The sequence below is a fragment of the Neltuma alba genome, unplaced genomic scaffold, assembly GCF_004799145.2.
Source record: "Neltuma alba isolate B1F8T4 unplaced genomic scaffold, ASM479914v2 tig00002286_pilon, whole genome shotgun sequence".
NCBI classification, from domain to species: Eukaryota; Viridiplantae; Streptophyta; class Magnoliopsida; order Fabales; family Fabaceae; genus Neltuma; species Neltuma alba.
Window position 1 is genome coordinate 1 of NW_021632808.1, and position 23,215 is coordinate 23,215.

The 23,215-nt window shown below is 35.4% G+C and overlaps 3 protein-coding genes across 3 annotated transcripts; 1 reads left to right on the forward strand and 2 right to left on the reverse strand.

The window, feature by feature from the left end:
* The first annotated feature begins 3,756 nt into the window (after window positions 1-3,756).
* LOC114721360 (RNA cytidine acetyltransferase 1-like) lies at window positions 3,757-14,772 on the forward strand. The gene is given in 27 exon segments (XM_028907183.1): window positions 3,757-3,888; window positions 4,072-4,163; window positions 4,266-4,437; window positions 4,523-4,645; window positions 5,134-5,307; window positions 6,606-6,716; window positions 6,827-6,960; window positions 7,269-7,362; window positions 8,095-8,193; window positions 8,309-8,445; window positions 8,645-8,742; window positions 8,966-9,019; window positions 9,022-9,088; window positions 9,189-9,276; window positions 9,349-9,448; window positions 9,686-9,738; window positions 10,647-10,823; window positions 10,930-10,967; window positions 11,093-11,186; window positions 11,359-11,538; window positions 11,637-11,745; window positions 11,833-11,902; window positions 12,361-12,505; window positions 13,216-13,344; window positions 13,592-13,717; window positions 14,055-14,120; window positions 14,215-14,772. Coding segments are annotated over 27 exon segments (3,162 nt in total). The 5' UTR covers window positions 3,757-3,783; the 3' UTR covers window positions 14,542-14,772.
* Window positions 14,773-15,059: 287 nt separating this feature from the next.
* On the reverse strand, window positions 15,060-17,419 carry LOC114721311 (uncharacterized). Its single transcript, XM_028907133.1, has 2 exons — window positions 17,096-17,419; window positions 15,060-16,641 (listed from the first exon to the last, which is right to left on the reverse strand). The coding sequence occupies exons 1-2, from the start codon at window positions 17,411-17,413 to the stop codon at window positions 15,325-15,327; spliced, it is 1,635 nt and encodes a 544-aa protein (XP_028762966.1). The 5' UTR covers window positions 17,414-17,419; the 3' UTR covers window positions 15,060-15,324.
* A 718-nt stretch (window positions 17,420-18,137) lies between these two features.
* LOC114721329 (protein SLOW GREEN 1, chloroplastic-like) lies at window positions 18,138-22,194 on the reverse strand. The gene is made up of 4 exons (XM_028907153.1): window positions 21,308-22,194; window positions 20,636-20,782; window positions 20,369-20,449; window positions 18,138-18,811 (listed from the first exon to the last, which is right to left on the reverse strand). The coding sequence occupies exons 1-4, from the start codon at window positions 21,974-21,976 to the stop codon at window positions 18,626-18,628; spliced, it is 1,083 nt and encodes a 360-aa protein (XP_028762986.1). The 5' UTR covers window positions 21,977-22,194; the 3' UTR covers window positions 18,138-18,625.
* Window positions 22,195-23,215: the final 1,021 nt, after the last annotated feature.

Consider the following 23,215-nt stretch of genomic DNA (forward strand, 5'->3'; position numbering starts at 1 on the left):
GGTGTAGTTACCTTCACTGTGTCTGCGTGGCCAGCCTTCTCTAAAGCGTTCTGAATATTCACCATTGCTGGATATGTCAGCGTCACGTAGCTTCCATTGTAACTTGTGAGGAAAGCTTCATTCCCAACAGCTACGTATCTGAAATGACCAAAAGAATTTAAGTTAAACATATTTTTGTATATATTTAGAGAGTGATATATCTATATATGTATGCATGCATGTATGTATTTTGGATTATATGGTTTAGATCAACACGTGTGTGCCTGCCATTAATAATGAAATCAAAATCAAATGTGTTATAATATGTAGGAAGAGAAAATCCAAATTTTTTTATGGATGAAATTGTAATACTATCACCGGTCCTTAATATAAGACTTCGTTTGAGTTTTATTTCGGTCCTAATTATAAGACCCCAATCTACTTTGTCTATCATATTTATGTATTTTTTCAAGATAATCCATTTAATAATGGTAGTTCTAGCCAATAAACTTGATTAGCAAGGCTATTTTAAGAAAGACAATACTTATTTATTACAAAATAACTTAACTTAACTTATTTCTTTTCTAAATCTCTCAAATTAATCAATTAACTCTTATAATTAGGACTGGAAGTAGATATAATCTTTTACATCTATTATTTCTTTATTTCCTGTCTAAGGCTAATTTTAATTACATTGAGTTATTAACGTGCCTTAATATTTGTTATATCCTTAACGACCACATATCAATGTCGTCACATACAAAAAGAATTTGTTCAATAATTTCATTGTCTATTCTAATTTCAGTGGGGCTTTGAAAAATGGTATCAATCTGTGTCAATATTTTTCCAATCACTCTATAAACTAACGTCTTACAAATTTTTCATTACCTGGGTTGTATTACACCAACTTTAGTTGTATAAATTTTTTAAAAAAAATTATAAAGTGGCCATTTTAGAGACATATTTTATTACGAAATTTAGCCGAACCTGCTACTCTCGAGACGATTTTTCTAAGAAAATTGAAAAAGGACATGCGGAAAACTGGTCATGTTGATATGGATATCAAGTCATCAACATTCACATTGATAAATAATATAATTTCATGATATAAGATTTGGATGACTTTTCCGAATAGAGAGTAAATATATATATAATTAAAGCATGGAAAATGGTATATATAAAAATAATATAATCCATACCTGATATTGACCCCGCCATCATGAAGATGCTTGGTGACATTTTCTTTGACCCAATGTTTAGCATGTTTGCTACTACGAGCAATTTCATGCAACTGATCATTGGGAATTCCAACAATGACATCTATGTCCGTCCCAGAAAGTGCACTCACAGTCCAGGAATCTGCATCAAACAGCTTCACCTTCTCTATCTCATTATCCTTCAACAACTGAACCACAATTCCTGGCTCCAATGGATGAGAAGCCAGAGCCCCCCAGTTCACACCCAGGCCTGCCATCGATGATGATTCTCCACATTGGCAATATTGTGCCAATATAATAACAACAACAATAATTAGCAGAAAACACAGGCTACGCATATCAAGAACAGGATGATCGATGATTATTAATTCCCCAGCTAGCTAGCTAGATTAGATCGATGATGATGATGATGATTACTTTGAGTTTTGGTTAGTGATGTCTACGTGGAGGCTCTTTTTTTTTTTTTTGGTTTCTGGGTCAAACTAATAACTGAAAATGGTGATATATGTATTTATATGTGAGTAGGCAATATCGGAGAGAATCGTGGGTTTTTGGACACGTCTTGAGATTATTGAGGTTTATTAGTTTCAAAACTGTCTTAATAAAGCATATAGGAGACTACAGTGAGCAGCGTTAATTCATTTGTTATTAATAGGTTTGTGCACTTTTTTAGAAGGAAGGAAAAAGTTGTCAACTTTAATTTGACAAGTGTTTAATGTATACTTTAGCCCGCAAAATTCTCACCCATTCCCTATTATAAGGGAAAATCAGAATGAAACACCTAGTGTAAATGATATTTATAAAGAGAGGATCAAAATTTATAAATTATTTTTAAAATCGACACAACTGTTAATGGAAATAAAAATTATATAATTTTAGGAAAACTCAGAATCTTTTATAATTTATTGTATATATTAAAGAAAGGTTATACAAATATCTAGAAAATTTTGAAAATAGACCATTTTAAACAATTCAAAAAAGTTTTTGTAATTTATTTTTATTTTAGAATAAATTTATGTGAGTTGTAAAATAAAAAATGCATGTAATATTAATGTAGTTAAAAGGATGTCTATATATATATATAATTATATATATATATATTTTATGCAAAAGGGGTGGTCATTCTTTTTATTACCTCTACAGGCTAATACTTGTGTGTAAGTCAAAAAACTTGTTTTGATGAAAATTTCGACATAATCAATAAAATCTATAATAAATCATAATATATAGAAATCGTAATAATGTTTTTTTATATTTTATGGGGAATAAAGCTTCTTTAACATATTAATATACTAATTACTAAGATTAGATAGAAAATTTCACTTCTAAATTGGCCTATTTTACTATGGAATAATTTTGGCAGGGATATGTCCCTTTGTTATAATATTTTTTAGTGGAATATAATTTCTTTCGTTGTTCTTAATTTTTTAGTATTTACTTTTATGTTTACATTGATATATATATATATATATATATATAGATAGGGATAATGTCCAATGTCGTCTCAGAAGTTATCAATTAAGAGTTGTAGGTTCCTGAAAGTTTTTTTAAAAGCAATGTTGTCCCAGGAGTGTTAAAAACGTAATAATATCGGCCCACCGTTAGTAAAGTTAATTTTGACTGTCAGTTGACCGATTTTGTTGAGTTAGCTTTGACACATAGATTAAATGCCACGTATTAATCGCATGTTATTGTTACGTTTAATATATTACTTCAAATTTACTAAGAGTTTTAATCTGAAAATTTAAATTTCAGGAAATACAGGCAAATTTTGACTATATTTTTTCCCATTAGTTTCTGATTGAGATTTGTAATTCATGACAATTTCAGGAAACAAAATAAGAGGGATTACATTTAAAATCAGAACAAACAAATTAGGAAGTGGATTTATGTTGATGGGTTTAATTACGTGATCTTATGGATTTATAGTTGTATTTGTTCAACATTGATGATTATATATAATTATGATTATATATTAAAAATTCATAATTATATCTTATTGAACATTAATATGAAGTATGAAAAGAACAATTTACTGGGAAAAAAAAAAAGAAAAAAATAAAAGAACAACTTAAATGAGACGGGGGCGTGGTTGCTCGTATGTTTTCTCGCATCCTGTCTCGCGACCACGCTAGTCTCATATTTAAGTGCGCCGCTCAGCCCGCTTTTACTAAAAGCCTTCTATATTTTCACCCGCTCTTCTTCTCCTCCCAGTTTTCGGCTCTGCCTGGCCTCCGCTCGTTGCTGCTCCTCCAGCCGTTGCCTGCTCCTCAGCAGCCGCCGACTTTTTCATTCAGGTAAGTGTCCGAGTCCGTTTCCTCATTAAAAATCCCTTTTTACATTTTGCTCTGTCACTTTGTGAAAACCTCTCCGTCAATGCCATGACTTAATCATTTTTAGTGGCCAATGGAGTCTGCTTTGATTCCGTTCCCCACTATCTTTTATGCTGTTAACTGTTTTAATGGTATTAGTATTTAATGTTTTGCGGATAATTAATAAGGGATTGATTTGAAATGGAGGAGTTCAAAGTTGACGAATTAATTTGTTTGTCAGGTGCTAACATACAAACACTTGATTGCAGCAGAGAATGAGGAAGAAAGTAGATGAACGAATCAGGACTCTCATTGAAAATGGTGTCAAAACAAGGCATCGTTCCATGTTTGTCATCATTGGTGACAAGTCTCGGGACCAGGTCTCTTCCTCTCTGACACTATATCATTTACTGAGACCCACAAACAAACATGATAATTATTTTTCCTTTTTTTTGGATAATTTGTTCCTAAGAATCAGACCAAAGCTGTAAAATTTGATTTGAAGTGAAGCAAAAGGGTATTAATACAATGTGAGTTTTTAAAGTTGCCTCCACCTTGTGCAGATTGTAAATCTCCATTACATGCTTAGCAAGGCCCAGATCAAATCCAGGCCAACTGTTTTGTGGTGTTACAAGGACAAACTTGAACTTAGCAGGTTCATTATACAATTATCAACGAGTCAATGCCATGTTATTTTGTTTTTATGATTCTTTAAAAAGAACTTGCAGTAACTTGATTAAGATGATTATGAATGTAGCCATAAGAAAAAACGTGCAAAGCAGATCAAAAAGTTGATGCAGAGGGGTCTATTGGATCCTGAGAAAGTTGATCCATTTTCACTGTTTGTAGAAAGTGGTGGATTAACTTATTGTTTATATAAGGATTCAGAAAGAATTCTTGGTAATACGTTTGGAATGTGTATACTTCAGGTAACTTGCTTTCTCGTTCTTGGTAGTTATTTTTCTGCTTCACCCCTCTGTATCAAAACAAGTTTAACATTTTCTTTCCTTACAGGATTTTGAGGCTTTGACACCCAATCTCCTTGCAAGAACAATAGAGACAGTGGAGGGGGGTGGATTGATTGTGCTGCTACTTCGTTCTCTATCCTCTTTAACCAGCTTGTACACCATGGTGATGGTATGATCATATATTCATCATAATTATTATTTTTCATCAGTTTTTAAATTTCATGTGGTTAAGTGTAGAATCTTCTTTTATTTGTTCACATTTGGTCTTTGAGTAGCTATAAGCAGGAATTTGGTTCCATGTGATTTCCCCCCTCTTTTCTTCATGCCATGAAGTTTGTAAGATCCACTATAGATTGGTGTGTTCATAGGCTTACTGTCTTGACTCTTGAGCATCAAATATTAGCCTTTCCTCTCATATTCATGTTGATGGAAGTTTATTTTAGAATAGCGAAGAAACACTAATTTTCTGTTGATGATGTTTTGGGAATGTTTCATTGCCCTTATCCTCTGATGCCCCATTCCGCTTCTTTAAAACAAGAAATTTATCAATATTATTTTTTCCGACATGCACTTCTATTAAAAAACTATTACTTATCTTATTATTCTTATGTTTAAAGTCCTGTTAAGAGCAACTTGCATGTGTTTTACTCACTGTAGGATGTTCATGATCGATTTCGAACTGAATCCCACTCTGAGGCTGCTGGGCGCTTTAATGAACGCTTCTTACTGTCACTTGCTTCGTGCAAGGCATGTGTGGTCATGGATGATGAACTGAACATATTACCAATTTCATCCCACATGAAGTCTATTACCCCTGTTCCCTCTAAGGAGGTAAAGTTATTGCATTCTTTTCCCTTTTCCTTTTTCTTGAGAGTTGGGGTGGGTGGCCAGGGTTATTGTTGTTGATGTCATTCTGATGTTTATCAGTATATGTATTTGGAAAGGCCTTTTTGTTACTTTTATCTGTAAGTTATTGAGAAGTACAAGAGATATAAGATATTTCTTCTTCTTCTTCTTCTTCTTCTTCTTCTTCTCTTCTTTTTCTTTTTTTTTGGTAGGTTGGATTCTTAGTTAAATGTATGATTATCTTGGTTAGTCTTTTAAAAAATATACGATGTGAATAGTTCTCTTTCCTCCCTCAGGTGCATAATGGGAAGATGCTTCTTTTGTTGTGCTTTCTACAACATTAAATGACTTTGAATGCTTAAGATATGGATGCAGCCTAATTTTCACACTTGGTCTTTCATTGTTATACATATGAAGAATGGAAACAGAACATTAGAGGAGATAATGGTAATTATATGATAATTAGGAACTGAGGATGAACATAGAAGTCTTCAATTATTTAATTGGTTCTATTTTGAATTGAATTATCTTTTTGTTGGGCTTCAATTATCTCTTTGCTATGCTTATGTGATCCTTTTACTAGCTATCTTTTTATTTTGAATTAACTTTTCTTTTGGGCTCTATATAAAGCCGTCAATAATTAGGGTTAAGGGATTATAGATGCTCTTGTCTATCTAGCATCCTCTCCTTCCCTTTTCCTTCTATATCTCCCTACTTGTACTTGCCTTTGTTATTTGCCTCAAGTTCTAAATTGTATACACAACCTCTCATTGTTCGTCTTAGATGCATATTCTGGGGGGAGGGGGTTTGGATACTACATCCAACACCCCCAGAATGTAAGTTCTCTGAAAGCTTGTTTGGGTGGAAAAACTTTTTATTTTCTGAAAGCCCATCCACAAAATCTAAAGCCATGGAAAAGTCAGTTTGGAAATGCAAGTAGAATCTACTTTTTCTGTTTTAAAAGTCAGTTTGGCAAATGCGCTTTTACCATTTAGAAACCAAACACCCTTATTCATGGACCTATTGTTATATTTCTGTGTCTATTTTCAGCACAGCTTTGCATATATGTTTTTATTTACTTTTCAGATAATTCATCTTCGTATTTGAAGAAATGCCAATCTAACTGATTGTAGTTCATTAGTATTACATTGTTTGTTGAACATATTATCAAAAATTGTCATCCAGAGATGTATTGGATTTTGTTTCTTCTCCCTTACCCCTTTATGCAGCTAAGGATGCGAAGCTGGTGGTAGATACTTCTTATTCTGTGTCTTATGTTGTAGGACTCTGAGGGACTCTCAGAATCAGAACAGGATCTAAAAAACCTGAAAGAACAACTAAATGAAGATTTCCCAGTTGGTCCATTGATTAGGAAATGCTGCACACTGGATCAGGTAGGATTTTGTCTACCACAGATTTCATGTTCTCCTGTGGCTGATCAATCTGAGCCCTCTATGCACTAGATGTGCGTGCTGAGTTTTTTTTTTCCTGGTTAACTGAATAGGGAAAGGCAGTCATCACTTTTCTGGATGCAATTTTAGATAAGACACTTCGTAGTACTGTTGCCTTGTTGGCTGCTCGTGGCCGTGGGAAATCAGCCGCCCTTGGTTTAGCAATTGCTGGAGCTATTGCTGTGGGGTAATGTGCTTTATATGCTTTCAGATGTGCAAATATATATATATATATATATCCATTTAAGATATATCTGATAGCTCCCTAATCATGTTTGGATATCATATGAAAATTATCAATGATGTTTTGAGGGAATCTATGTGATCTGCAGAGATAAACTAGCTTGAGTCTCTTATGCTATCTATTCTGCTTTCTTTTTCCTTTTTTTCTTAATTTTTATTTGAAGGATATCTCATCATTCCCCATGGTTGTACTTCTTCCCTCTTCTCTGTAATAGTATTTCTTATTTGATTCTGTATATTTTTTCTGTGTAGTTATTCAAATATCTTTGTGACTGCACCCAGCCCTGAGAACTTGAAAACTTTATTTGAATTTGTTTGCAAAGGTTTTCAAGCACTTGAATATAAGGTACTCATTCTTTCCCATCATCGAATTATTTTCATTGTTGCTTCATCACTAGATGCTTTTAGTTGCAAATGTTCTGGGAAGGGGAAATGGGCAGTTTGTTTTTTTAACGGGTGGGAGTTGTTGGTAATGCTTTTGGTAATCTCTTTAAGCATATGGTTTAGTCAATTGAAAAATCATGGCTTATTGCCAGTGTTGTAGTTTAGCTTCCTCTACTTTTTTTCCCTCTCGTTTTGGGGAAAATGTGAGCAGCAGGGACATCTCATATAAACCTATTATATTTCATTTTATACATGGGGATCTAATTTGAAGATTACGTTTGATATCCACATCCTTAGCGTATCTAATGTGATATTTTGCTATGATAATGCCCCATGTCTTCGGTAAATAAATCTACTAAACTAATCTCATCTTATTGGTGTTTGCTGTACGTCTTCATCAATCAGATACTGACTGAAGGTTTCATTCATATTTGAATGAAGTCTTGATGAAGCCTTCTTTCACTTAATATTTCTGAAAGCTCTTTATAGTATTCGAATTGATTCTCTAAAGTAGCTGCATAATCTTTTCCATATATGTCGGTTTTGTCTCCCATTCTCTCTGGCACTCCTCTGTTTTCTGTATATATCAATGAGAATACTAGTTAAGCCTTCAAGTTTCCACACCATTTTCATTCTGTTCTCTGTTTGTCTATTGAGTGGAGTACGTTGTAAGTACTAATTATTATGTGAACAGGAACATCTTGATTATGATGTGGTGAAAAGTACAAATCCAGAGTTTAAGAAAGCTACTGTAAGGATCAATATTTACAAGCAGCATAGACAGACAATCCAGGTAAACTCATTTCTAACATTTCTACATGAATACATAAAAAGCCTTTGATGTGTTAATAAGAAACTTCTTGTTCTATTGAGGGCACTTGAAAAAGTATTTCCTTAATTTCTTGCAGTACATACTTCCACATGAGCATGCAAAGCTTTCTCAAGTTGAGCTGTTGGTTGTTGATGAAGCAGCTGCTATTCCACTGCCTGTTGTGAAGTCTTTGCTTGGTCCATATTTGGTCTTTCTGTCATCTACTGTGAATGGGTATATGCCTTTGCTCAATTCTTAAAGTCGTTAACAAATATTTTGTCTATTTTTTTGAATTGTTAATTGTTAATTTTTCTTGCCTTTTAAAAATAAAGTTTGATATGTCTCAATAGTTTTATAATTTGCTCTTGATGTGGTTTAATTACTGACAAGCTTCTCCCCCCCCCCCTTTTTTTTAAAACAAACCCATGGAAAGTTATGAAGGTACAGGACGCTCGTTATCGCTAAAACTTGTGCAGCAATTGGAAGAGCAAAGTCATGCGTTATCTAAGAATGCAGAAGGCCCTGCTTCTGGTACTTATGCTCTTGGCTTTTTAGAAGTCAATTTATATAAGCAATATGCATGTCATGTGCTGTTCAAGAAGGAAAGACAATCAAAGTGGATTATTGTGACACTAAGGACTTTTGGATTTCGATGATTCAGTTGACCATAGCATGCAGCTCTTTTGAGGTCCCTGTGTAGATGTGTTTATATAATGTTTGAGATTTGTATTAAATTTTGAATGCTTTCGTTCAGGTCGTCTGTTGAAGAAGATAGAACTTAGTGAATCAATCAGATATGGTTCTGGGGATCAATTGAAAGTTGGCTCAATGCTTTGCTTTGCCTAGATGTTGCAAATTCTATCCCTAATCTTAGCAGGTTATCCCAAGCTTTTCCCCCCATGGTGCCTTTGTAAGAAGATAACTTTTTTTTTTTTTTTTTTTAAATTCTCACTTTAGGCTCTTTTTTCTGTGTTCAGATTACCTCCTCCCAGTGAATGTGACCTATACTATGTTAATCGGGATACCCTTTTCTCCTATCATAGAGATAGTGAATTGTTTCTGCAGGTAAAGCAATACCATTGATGTTTGTAAGCTTATTATTTATATGATGCACTAAAAAGTATTTGCATCTTGCAGCGAATGATGGCCTTATATGTTGCCTCTCATTACAAGAATTCTCCAAATGATCTGCAACTGATGGCTGATGCTCCAGCACACCACTTATTTGTTCTCCTTGGTATACTGGATTTTAGGTTCACGTTAGTCTTTCTTGGACTATTATTGGTAGAATTGAAAACTGGTGTCTGTAATACGGAGGGGTAGAAAATGGAAATTTATTTCACCATAGTTCTTGGGGACACTAGCATTTTCCACATTCCCAACTTTACTCCTAACTATCATTGCTTTAGTTTCTCTGTTTATATATGCATGACTTGTGCAGTTGTGCTGGACTTCTAACGGATTTGTATAATAGGTCCTGTTGATGAGGCAAGGAATCAACTTCCTGATATCTTGTGCGTCATCCAGGTTTGCATCTTTGGCTCTTTTTGCTTGGTTTACTGTCTCTGTTCTGACAAAATCTAACATATTCAATCTTATGTTCTCCTTCTTGTCTTTTCATTTTTTTAACGTACAAAAGAAATTTAATTAAGAGGAGAGAAGGAATAAAGAAGAGGACAAGATAATCTTGATAGTGACAAATAATAGAAACATTAGTACATAATAGATCTTCTATCTCTTTTCGTATTTCACTTGAAAAGAATGGTTTGCAAAAGCCTAAAGAGGCCATAAACACTGTCTTGTTCCTCATGAAGTCCATTCAGATCATTTCTCTCTAAGTCCATTCTTGCTCTTGCTCAAATCTCCGAACTTGACGAGAAGAAGCTACTCCAAAATCCAAATTACTTGGACGACCGAAGTCCAAGGTTTACCAAGCATAAAAATGCAATCATTCGGAGTTTCTACCTTAAGTTATTTGCTAACAAATTTTCACTGTTAGTTTTACTCATTACCTTGTTATGCTAGCAGAAAATAAATGCAGCGTTAGTTTTTAAATGTAGCAGAACAAACATAACCATTACATGACATTTCATTTCTGTGATGCTGGATTAATGATGCAGTATTTATGTGAGGACTAGAATGTATCCATTATTTAAAATGCTAGAAGCATTTGATTCATCCTTGGCGAAGGGTGCTTATCAATTATCTAGACAAGATTTGTGCAACTGCTGTATTCTTATTATCTGCAAGCTATGTCCCTGCACTTTATCTTTCCTCACAAAACTGATAATTGCATGAACTTATAAAGTACTTGAAGTGGTGTCAGCACGTGGAATTTCCTTTGCTTGTTATAGTTTTGCTTGGTGTTAACTTTATGTCCATGATTGGTTGTCTTTATGCTTATGCTTATTATCCTTTTCCCCTTTTTGTGACAGGTCTGCCTTGAAGGGCAGATATCTCGTCAGTCAGCAATCAAAAGTTTGAGTGATGGCCATCAACCTTTTGGAGACCAAATACCTTGGAAATTCTGTGAGCAATTTCGAGACACAGTTTTTCCCTCGCTTTCTGGGGTTCGCATTGTGCGCATTGCTACCCACCCAAGTGCTATGAGGGTAATTTTTGTATTATGGCAATCTAGCTAATTGTCCTGTTTAACCAAATTCTTCCATTGTATTTTATCCTCATCCTCTAACTCTTACACATTTTCATTTATTGCAGCTTGGATATGGTTCACAAGCAGTCGAGCTTTTAATACGGTGAGGGCATGGCTGTTTCTTTGCTTCCAGTGCAGTAGGATCCTCCAGTTTGATGATATTTGCAACACCTTCTCTTTATAAGTATGAAGTGGACTCAAAGCATTGACATCTAGTATTGTCTGCAGTTATTATGAAGGACAACTTACTCCTATCTCTGAGATGGATGTTGAAGATGCAGTGGAGGCTCCCCGAGTCAGAGTTACGGAAGCTGCTGAGAAGGTCTGTTACAATAGTTATTTTCTGGATAGTTTTGGATTACTTGATATATTTCTGAAGAGTTAAGTATAATGCTCTTATGTATTTATATCGCTAGGTAATTTGAGGTTCAACCTTTTATCTTTAAATTACATGTTTTTTCAATTTGCTTTTCCTGATGCTAATATGATTACAGGTTTCTCTGCTTGAAGAAAATATAAGACCTAGAACAGATCTTCCACATCTGCTTGTACATCTACGTGAACGACGCCCAGAGAAACTCCATTATATTGGTGTCTCCTTTGGGCTAACTTTAGACCTTTTTCGCTTTTGGAGGAAGCATAAATTTGCTCCCTTCTACATTGGCCAGATTCCAGTTAAGATTAATTTATTCATTTCTTCTTCAACAATGGACTATGGTACTGCATATTTATTCTTAAACTGACTGACTGATATTTTTCCCCAACTGAATAGAATACCGTGACTGGTGAGCATACATGTATGATCCTAAAACCTTTGAACAATGATGAAATTGATGCTGATGGATCCGATCAATGGGGCTTTTTTGGTCCGTTTTACCAAGGTGGGTTCACTTTACTTTGATTTTATGGTGTATTCAATATTTGTGATGCGTTCTGTTTTTACTGATGATTCTCTTAATAATTTGTAGATTTTAGACAAAGATTTGCTAGACTTCTGGCTTCCACTTTCCGTGAAACGGAATACAAGCTTGCTATGAGGTTAGAATTTACATATTTGATTATTCAGTGCTTGAATTTAACATGGACGTTGATGCTTTATAGTACCTGAACTGTCACATCCTGGTACAATTTTTGTTCTGTCAGATTTATTAACGGACAAGATCTTTTTTCCACTTTCTTGGCTAACATTTCATGGCCTGGTTTTTTAATAGTATTGTGTATTGTGTGAAGAAAGGAAATGGTTTTTTTTTGGGTATTGATTTTTATGAACTGACATTTGATCATTTTGATTTTTTTTTAAAGAAGTGCAATTTGGATATTATTCTGTTTAACCCGAGTTTTGGCTTTCTAGTGGTAGCCTGAGTTTCTCCCAAAAGGTGGGGGTTACCGGGTCTTAGTATCCTAGTATCATACGTTGAAATTGTTCCCCGGTTCAATGTTTGTTTGATTGTTTTCCCTTCTCGTGTTGTTTTCTCATGGAAGTGGTAATTTTTCAGTGTCTTGGATCCAAAAATCAATTTCATGGAGTTAGAAACTGCGAAAAACTCTGGAAAGTCTTTGGGGCCAGTTAGAGAATATTTATCACCACATGATATGAAGCGTCTAGAGGCTTATGTTGACAATCTTGCTGACTTTCATCTGGTAAGATCTCCAATTGTGGATGATTGACATTGCTTAATAATTTTTTGACATTAGCAAATACGCAGGCTAAACTATAACTTAGTTCAGCATGGTTATTCATATGCTCCCTCTGGTCCCATGTATAAGTTACAAATAACCGAGTTATGTAGATTAAAAAGTTCATTAAAGTTGGTTAAAACCATAAAATGTGTAAGAAATTTTTTTCCTTTTTCTTTTTTCCCCCCAAAATATGCCCTTATTTAAAGGAGAGGATGAGAGGGAGGGAGAATGAGCGGGGAAAATATGAGAGAGACGTAATTAATTTGGGGGTGAAAATGAAAAAGTGAATTAAATTAAGTACAACGAGTAACTTATAAAAAGCACCAGCCTTGTACCAAAAATTGTAGCTTACATGAAAGATTTGTTTGGTTCAAGGCCAGTTGACTGATTCTTTTTTTCCACTTGATTTTGCTTCAATATGTAAAATTGTATTGGGATTTTTTTTTTTGGGGGGGGGGGGTTGTTGGGATTCCACTTGCAATTCCAGTTGGTTCTTGAACTGATTCACAGTGGAGGCCTCAATGTTAACGCAAATGTAATGCACCCGTAAAATACTGCTGAGGTTGTAATGACTCTCAATTTAAGGTCCTTATTATGGCATAAATCTGAATATCTGATTTTGTTATGCGATATGAAATGGCTCCAAGTGTAATCTCATCTTCCTCTTACAGATCTTAGATTTTGTTCCTATCCTTGCACATCTCTACTTCCAAGAAAAGCTTCCGGTCACATTGTCATATGTTCAGGCTTCTGTGTTACTCTGCATTGGTCTACAGAATCAGAACATTTCGTACATTGAGGTGTGTTTCTCAACCTACTGATTTCTGAATCCTACTGCCAGATATGATCTAGAAGAGTTCTAGATTTTCCTGAGTCTGAAGTTTTGGTCAGTTACCATGACTTACAGCTATATAGTTGGAGTAAATGAGTCACTCTGTAACTGATTGCTTGATTTGGTCTGTGTTAGAAATTCATAGTCTCGAGTGATATTAAAGCAGTTTCATCTACTAATCAAACATTTAAAGATAAAATTGTGTTCTCTTACAGGCACAAACGAAGTTGGAAAGACAACAAATATTGTCTCTCTTCATAAAAGTTATGAAGAAGTTCTACAAATATCTACACGGCCTTGAATCCAAGGAGGTCGGGTCAACGTTGCCACGACTGAAAGAAGTAAGTTAACTGATAGTGGTATACTATAGCATTTGGTATAGAGCATAATAATATCGTGTGATCTATGTAGCTGATTTTATTTAAAGGAATAATGTCTACTATTGTTGTTGATACAACTATAGCAAGACTTCTATTTAAGGGGGAAAAACATATATAGCATGACTTTACATGGGATGATGCTTTTAGCTGGCACAGGTGGCAAGGTTTTGATGAGTGCCTTCCCTGCATTTGTACTTGTTTCTACAATTGTCTTGATCCCCATTTCATGTCCATGTGCATTTATACTTATTTTGCACCTCTCTTTTTAACGAAGATTTTTTTTTATCTTTGTCCTTAGATTGTCATGGAACCCCATAGTGTTTCTGTCGACGAAGATCTTAACAATGCAGCTAAACAAGTCGAGGTAGATTCCTTCACACTCTTTTTCTCCCAGTCTAAGATTTTAACACCCATCTTTGTTTCCAAGTAGCTCTAACTTTGCATGATTACTTTTATAGGACGACATGAAGTCAAAATCAGAAGCAATCTTCACTCCTGAATTACTCCAACGTTATGCTATTGCAGACGAGGAAGCTGATCTTGAGAATGCTTTGCAAAATAATGATGGAAAATTACCCACAGGTGGGCTAATTAGTGTAAAATCCAGCAGGAGTGACATAAAGCCTGAAAAGGAAAAGGGGAGTCATAAGAGTGACAAGAGACGGAGTAAAGATAGGCATGACAAATCTAGCAAAAGAAAAGAACTTGAATATGAGATGGAGCCAAAACCATATGATTACAGGATTAAATGGCACGGAACACCGAACTTTTTGATCCAAATATAGATCTCACTGATAATTTTTGATACTTTCCCTGCAAAAACGGAGGAAAATGATACCAGGAGGCATCAGATAATGGATTGGATTTGCCCGTTTTGGTCTTCAGAGTAGAGAGGAATCATTTGTTTATTTCAAGAGCTGATGTCTTGTGTCTTTTTGTTCGTTGTACTGGGAAATTGACCAATATTAAGGCGTAGTTGGTATTGAAATTTTGATGCGACCCCTCAGAGATCCAAATTTTGATTTTTTTTTTTTCAGTATTGTATTTCTTTTAGCAACGGGCACGCGACTGCAAAACTAGTGTTGAGCTTAAGTTAATTCATATATCTATAGTGGTCTGCGAGACTATTGTTATGACTATCGTCGCTATAAACGTTGTTGAAAGCCTACAAATGAAAAGGATGTGAAGCCGACATGTTGCCCATATTGCTATTATTGCTCATATAAGATAAATCATATTCCAATAACCTTCCTCGTCACTTGTGTTTAAGTACACGAGATATGATCATCAATGACATTATCAGCTTCATGTCTACTAAGAGGACAAGTATTGTTGCTTTACCCGCGGGTTATTTTCTATTCCGAGCGTCCCAGTTTGATATTAGCCTTCTAATTGAGCCGCTCGTTCTGAGCTTAGAGCAATTCTTTGAATCGATGGATCCTCTGATATCTAGTTATTCGGCAAATGGCCCCACTAATTATAAGATTATAACTAAGTATGCAACTCCTAGGGAAGAGAAGGATGAGAATATTAATCAATCATGCCAAAGTCTTGACAAAATTATATCACTAGACGGGAACCGAATTTGGATCCCTAATTGAGATTATAGAATGTAATCTTGAACCCTCTGGAATTCCCAAGGGAGGATCTATGCATGAACAATTGTCAACGAAGAAAAGCTCCCACTCTTTAATTCCACATTTTTCTAATGCAACAACTATTCTTTCCCTCGCTGTGTCATGTGGATATGCACCATCTGGACTAACAAGAACTGCCCCTGTATAAGATTGGCCTGCAACTCGAGCAGCCCCATGATAATGGAACAAACCCCAACTAAGATCATCAGCTACATCCACGATTGTCCAAAACTCATTTGACACAACTCCATTATCCAGTACACTGAAATAGAATGTCCCAGGTATCTTGCCTCTTTTAACCCTATATTTTCGCCGCCTCCAAACCAACTGACCCTCTAATGTTCTCACCTGGAAAACTGGTTCATACCAGAATGATCCTTTTGCCTTTCCCCTGTAGAATAGCTGGTACTGGCATGGGAATTGATCATATGCTGGGTTTTGCCCTGCTATAACACGCCAACTCCATTCCAAATTCCCCAACCAACCAACAAATAGATCCTCAGACATGTCGTGACATAAGCTCTTACCCCGAAATTCAACCATTGGAGGCACATGAGGTTTGTCAGGGATTTTTGCATCCAACTCTAGACAGTTGTTTTTCTGTAATACACAAAGTGAAAATGCCTCTAGAGTGGGACTTTCATATGAAGCAATACAACGATAATTACATACTTGGTCTACAGGACTGCATTTATTTAAGCATTGAAGAGCTTTTCTACAATTGGGATCCAACAAGCAGTTAAGTATCTCCCGACCACAATTCTTTACCATGCAGTTCAAGGTAGAAAAACCCTTTGCTCTCAAGTTCTTCAATATTGGAACCGGCTTTATGTAAGCATTGATGATTACCAACAAACAGAACCTTATATCATCAGAATTATGTCTATCCCATGCTTCAGATACAGTCTGCACCACTCTAGATGACTCTCCTGTTTTATCTAATTGAGAATTTCCAACCATTTTGCCAAATATACTTCCTTTAACATCATTATGAATATAACAGCCTCCTAATTTGTTCTCTATATCTGGTGAAGAGTCAAAGCATATTACGTTTGGGACATCTTTGCTATTTATCTTAATCCACTGAATTGACTCTTTATTTGCAACAGAAACAATCGCCAATATATCAGTTTGAAGTAATTCCCTCTTGAGTCTCATGGTCTGATCTCCATCAGAATTCGATCGAATGCATTCATCAGTAAACACAAGAAGTTCATACCCTTCGTCAACCCATTTTAATCTTTTTGCCTGCTATGATAAGAAAGGTCAGTTAGTGGTCCTGATCCGACCTAATAAAATTAATCCAACTATTTATATGACAAAAATACCTTTATAAACATACTACATGTGCTGCAAAATTATCCGTGCGAGGGAAATTAGATATTTCATTCATTAAGATCTGAAACACATTCTAGCTGAAGCCGAGATCATCAGTTATTTTTTCTTTCTTTCTTTCTTTCTTTTTCCCAATTCAACATCTTCTCCATCGTAGATATGAACTTATTGGTCAGGACTCAAGAAATTATTGATCAATATATACACTCATATACAGCAGTAATACTTTTCGCAATTTGAACATTTTTAGCATCAGTCAATTTTCTACACATAAGCAAATAGATATCATGCATTCAGGTGAACAAAAACAACAAAAGAAGACGAATAAGAGTAAAAGAATTTCTGGCCAAAACCGAGGCTACTTAACAGTGTGAAGCATGACTTCTTCCCAGGATGCAGAATTCAGAGGACTCACAGCTCCTTCACCCACCAGAGCAATCATCTTCACTGGAGGTTCAGGAGGAGGCTCAGCCGTCACCGCCTTATTTGCCGTCGAAACCGCCAGTAAGGCCGGAGACAGACGAGGAAAGGGTGTAGGCGGATGAACAGAGAATGAGCGAGAAAATTTTGAGGCTCCATGGGGAGAAGGATGAGGGGATGAGATTAAGGAGAAGCGAGAAGTAGGGTTTTGATGGAAACCGATGCCATGAAAGGGCGCGAGAAGTCGTGGAACTTCCAGAGACATGAAAACAGCACCTTCTTCAAACGGTAATTGGCGATGCTATAGGTGTAGAGCCTTTTATACCCTTCCCCTTACTCCTTAAATAAGTAGAAGCTCCTTTTGCTTCTTTTTTTAAATTTTTTTTAATACTATAATATAAAAATGCATGTCGGTTAAATTTTGGAACTTACCAAAATGAGGATACGCTTTAAGGAAACTTCTCTACAAATTTATTTTTTGTGTATATAACATTTTAGATTTTAAATTTTATGTACATCATTTTACATTTTAATTTATGAACAAATAATTTTAATGAATGTCATCCGTTAACAAAATAATACATTAATTATCAATAGAAAATCATCTGTAGAAATTTAGAAGACAAATTAGAAACACAAAAATATTATTGTAATTTATCCCAATTTATATCTCTCGTCTATTCATATTCCATATTAATTAATCTTTTAAGGATTGCATTCTAACTCATTAATTACAAGGCGAGATTTATTTCTTTGATTTCATGTTAGAGAAAGAATTAATATGAGAGACAAACATATTTTAATAAATAAATTGTGTATTTGATTCTATTTTATTTCACAAGAATTGAAGTGGAAAACCATTTCGTTTCACAACTTTCAATTTGAAAAAATGAAAAAGACAACCGTCGAAGGCCGTTGCCACCAAAATTGCCAACGCCCGCATGCCTCCGAATGAATGCCTTCATAGAAGAAGTTTAGATAAGACATGATAACAGTAAACTGATAGCAGTTAGTGAATTAAGCCAGCACTTACTTCTCAATTATAGGACTGAAACAGTACCTAACCACCATACTTGACAAAAATGCAGCACATAGAATTTTGAAAAATAAGAAAATAGGATTGCAGAAAAAGGTAAACAGGAATTGTTCTCAGACATGTTACAATACAGGGTTTTAGTCCAGCCATGCAGCCATGAAGAGATAAGCCAAAGAAGACTTCTATCTGACAAAACCGTTTGAATTCACTCATGAGACTTGAGCCATACCAAATCCAACGCGCATGAACATAGATGAGCCCACCTCTCTCCTTCTATCTCTCTCTCTCTCTCTCTCTCTCTCATACTTCAAATTATCTGAATGTGGTGCTAAACCGTGACCTATACATCATAGAAGTGACTGAAATGCTCAATTTTTCAAACTTCTGCCTCCTTGCATTGAGACCACCAAAATTCAACAAAGAACATAAGGATGCTGATCTCTACTTCCTATGAGAATATTGAGCTTCAAATTCCCTCTGAAACTGCTCTCTGGATGTTCCTTTCGCTGTTAAGACGACATCATCAAGAAATCCTCTCTGCGGAAACTCCTCGGGCAAGAGGGCTTGATATATCTCGAACTGTTGTGCAGCTTCCTCCTTTTTATCCAGCAGACTGTATATAATGCCCTGCCACAATTATTCGTCTATTTGGTCATTACCGCAGACTTAATTCTTGTCACTTACATTTTGATCGCGCTAAAACTCCATAACCGAAAAAAGTAGACATTCCCCAGCTAACAACATAATGCCATTTTACAGGAGTGTTTGTTACAAGAACCAAATTCAAACTACAAGATGAGTTATTAGGTGCAGGAATAGGATAGATTTCATATTTAACACAACTCGGTGCAAGAGCCCTTAACACATGAAACACTAAAAAGCACAACTCTACTCTCACTTCATGCAGAGATCTAATATAATAATGAAAATTTGGCAGGCAAGAATCAGCCTTCGCTGTCAAGTCATGAAAGCTTAAACAATATGTTGAGGATTGACCTGCCCGAGATCCTAAGCTATAAATGTTAGTCAGGAGTAATTTTTCCTTTCATGGTTCCAATGGTTTGACAAAGTTATCAAAGTTAAAAAGAGGTAGGTCTAACCACTGGGATAAGAAAATCAACCAGTAAATACTGAAAAAGAATGTGAAAAACAAGGTTCAATGCAGAATGAACTGACAGGTTTCAGACGCATACAAAAGGAAAAACATCCTAGAACCCTTAAAGCCCCAAGGATCATTCTTATCCAAGAAGCATGTCAACAGCAATTCACAATAAGTCGATTTTGATTGACATTCCCTGCTGGCCATATAAAACTAAAAATTCACATCGATGAACCAATCCTGTGAAACTCAACCCTTCACTTAGATCTTTCTCTAGCTAGTTATCCTTACAAGTCTGCATCTTTTACATGGTATCAAATCCAGTGCAATTATTAATATGATGTTCTTTTCAAGCAAAATTCAAATAATAATAATAAATTAAAAAAAAAAGAGCCCTTCACACAAGTCTGAAAAAGAGATGCCTGAGATTTGACCAACATTTTAACTACTTAAAAAAAAAAATAAAAAAAAAACCTTTTTTAGGGAGAATTATAATGAGGTCCTAAGAAAGAAAAATAATTATAAAACAAAGTTGTTATTTTCTAATCTAGAACTTGTTATTACAAGCTACTTAAATTATTGGTAGGACTTTTTAGTAATTATTTTCCTTACTTAGGACCTTATTGTACTTCTTTCTACTTTTTAATACTCGTAGTTTGTACTACTAAACCCAAAGGTGAATGAAGCTAGATACTACCAAATGAATGAAAAATCAGCTGGTCGTTAGCAATTGTTTAGACAGCCTGAACAGACTAATTAGCCCATGGAATGCATACCCATCACAGCTATAAACAGACACATAGAGAACGTGTTTAAACGGGTTTCAGTTTGAACACAAGATAAGGAGTTTAAAATCTTGGGCATGACAATCTTATCCTCTCATAGGCTTTGCATTGGACTGGAAAAGAATTGGACTGCCAACCAGTAAACTAGACGTAAAGAACACAATTGCTTTTAGGATAGTTTAATATTTTTCGTATATGCTCTTGAATTATCCATACAAATTCCTTCCGCATTTGAACCAGATCAACTGACAACAGAAAGAAAACCTGCATACCAAGACAAACTTTGTCAGACAAACTCACCTGACAAAGATAAGGCCTGAAATCCCGAGGATCTTCATCAACCAGTTCTTGAAACCTTTTTAAACCCTCCTCCAAATCCCCCTGCAAAGCATACAAATAGTATTTTTATTAAACCATTACTCTAAAAGATGTAGTTAAAGTCTGTGCATGATTGTATTTTGGTGCCAGGAAAAGAGATTTATTTCCTAATATTGAACATAATCAAAACAGCCCCGCTACCAGCTGAGGACTTGAAAAATCAAATAACTGCTATAAATAAAAGTTCACCTTCACAACATGCATTTGTGCTATTAAGATTCTTATATTTCTCTCTTCTGTAACTCTTTTTTCACGGCATGCTGATTCTAAAGCCTCATTCAGCATTTCAAAGACAGCCGGACCTTCATGTTTTTTGTGCATCACAATAGCCAAACCCTGTGAAAAATTAACAAGTACCACTTGTTTTAACCATAACAAGAAAGCATCACAGACAGACTCAGAAGCATGCTGTAATCAAGTATGAAGATATGAGACATAAATATGCGGATGTTAAAAATGCCATCCAAGAAACATCTAACTATCTAGATTCAAAATATCTAATCACTGAACTGCAAGTTCTGCATGAACTGATAGCCTTTGTGCTATATTGGTTGAAGACCAATCATCTACAAGGTGAAGAAAGACTCAGGTGCACTTCTCACAATAAGTAAGAGAAATACAATCACCTTTTAAACTTTTAATTTCACCAAGTGCTAGTAATGTAATAACAGCCAACATTCAAACTAAAATCTAAAAATCTAATATGGTTATATTTCCAAAAACTCATCAATTCCATTGTGTTCAAAGATATGTATGAGTGTTAGCATATAAATGACGGCTAAAACGAAAATTTTGTACCTTTCAGCTTGGAAAATTGTCGAAAATTTTCAAAAATATTCAAAAGAGGGTGACAAATCTTACATGCAGAGCTCTGATCAAGAGAGGCCTCTGCTCCAAGATTTCCTTGAACAATCTTTTAGCCGTACTCAATTGCCCCATTGTCTCGTAACAAAATGCCAGCAAAAGCCGCCACTCAACCTCGTTCGGCTCTGCATCAATCAAACTCTCGACGTACTTCACAGCCTCCTTCGACTTCCCCATCCTTATTTTCTTAAACAAAATCACCTTCAGAGCCTCAACATTTCGCGGGTCCTTCTCCAGAATCTTCTCGTACATTTCCTCGTCCTCACTTTTCTCTTTCAAGGCGTCACTACCGTCCTCCAGAGCTACGCCTGAAGTGACAGAGGGCAGTGCTAAAGCCACTCTTCTGTTAAAGCACCCGATTAAGATAAACGACCCAACAAGAAAAAACACAAGCTTCTCCGACAAAAGTTTGAATAGGCTTGTTCGAACAGAGCGAGGAAAAGAAGTAATAGAGCATGCTGAAGAGGAACAAGCCAACTCTGCGCAAAGAGGAGAGGATTTGAAGGAGTTGCGAAATACGAGAGGTTGAATTGAAGTTAGCGTGGGTTTGGTGGGGCTATGAACCCATCGCTGTCGGAATGAATATCGGAGGCAATTGGCATTGAAGAGGAATTTAGAATCGAGCAGTTCTGCTTGGAAGAGAGAGAAAGTGGCGATTGAGTACATGTTTCCTACAAATAACACAGCACAGAGAAAACCAGGGCTCAGGGTTTAAGAAAATTAGCATAAAAATTAGCGTCCAACTAAATACCCTATATCATCTCCAGCTCCCTTTTGCCGTTACTTCCTTTCTGCATATGTTTCTCTCACCACCATTATGGCAATATTTCAAAAGCACCATTCTCCAGGTGAAGCGGAGTTGAAGGCAAAGAAAGGCAGGGGTGAGCAACCGAGCATCCTACCGTCGTAATTTCTTATTAATGCCCCAAAGGCCCAAACTCAACGCTGGTGTTGTCGTGTGGAAATAAATTCTCCCAAGAACCAACAAGTCTTGTTGCAAGTAGAAAAAATTTGAACACCTTAAATATTATATTATGAGTCCGATTATGAGTCCGATGATGTGTATAAAAAAAATACTATTAAGAGAGATCCCCGCTGCAACTCTTGACAGTATCCTGAAAAATAAGTCTCTTATCATTCAAGTAGGAGAATACTCTGGAACTCTGAGCAACCAAAAAAAATTCTCCCATGAATTTTCTTTGGATAATTCTAATATATTAAATGGTCTATTAGTGGTAATAAATTTAAGGGAAGGGTTAAGTTTTATTTTACAGTCTGAAATGGGTGCAATTTTATTCATAAAGTATTAAAGTGTGAAGCATTCAGGTCCCCCAAAAAAAAAAAAAACAAGTGTAAAGCAAAGTTAAGTGTTGATGACACCCTAGAAGATACAGGGTCTTGAACGAATCACAGTTAAAGAAAGGTACTGAACGGTGATCAGTGGCGGAGGTTGGCATTGGATTTTTCTTAGAAAAAGTTCATCAAGAGGATCGAATGGGTCATACACTTGGGGATAAAAAAATAACTCAACTCAAAATCTATAATTTTCCTTCTATCATTCATGTTAGTCACTTCAGTGATCAGAGGGAACAATGCAATTTCAAAAGAAATGGTTAAAAATATTTTTAAGAAATTAATGCTCATTCTAAATTATTAAATATGAATTTTATACACAATTCTTTGATATCTCAATTTTATACATAACTCCCTATCCTGCGATACTCTCCATTCTCCAACTTCACCTTCAAGGCTCGCTTTAGGAATAAAACATGATGAGAAGCAGAAAAAATGAAAATAATACTAAACGCAAAATAATAATCGAAAAAGTCTTGGTCAATTTGGTACATCTCTGGCCTCTCGTTAGACTGGAAAATAAAATCATTATTTTATTGATTTTTCTTTTGG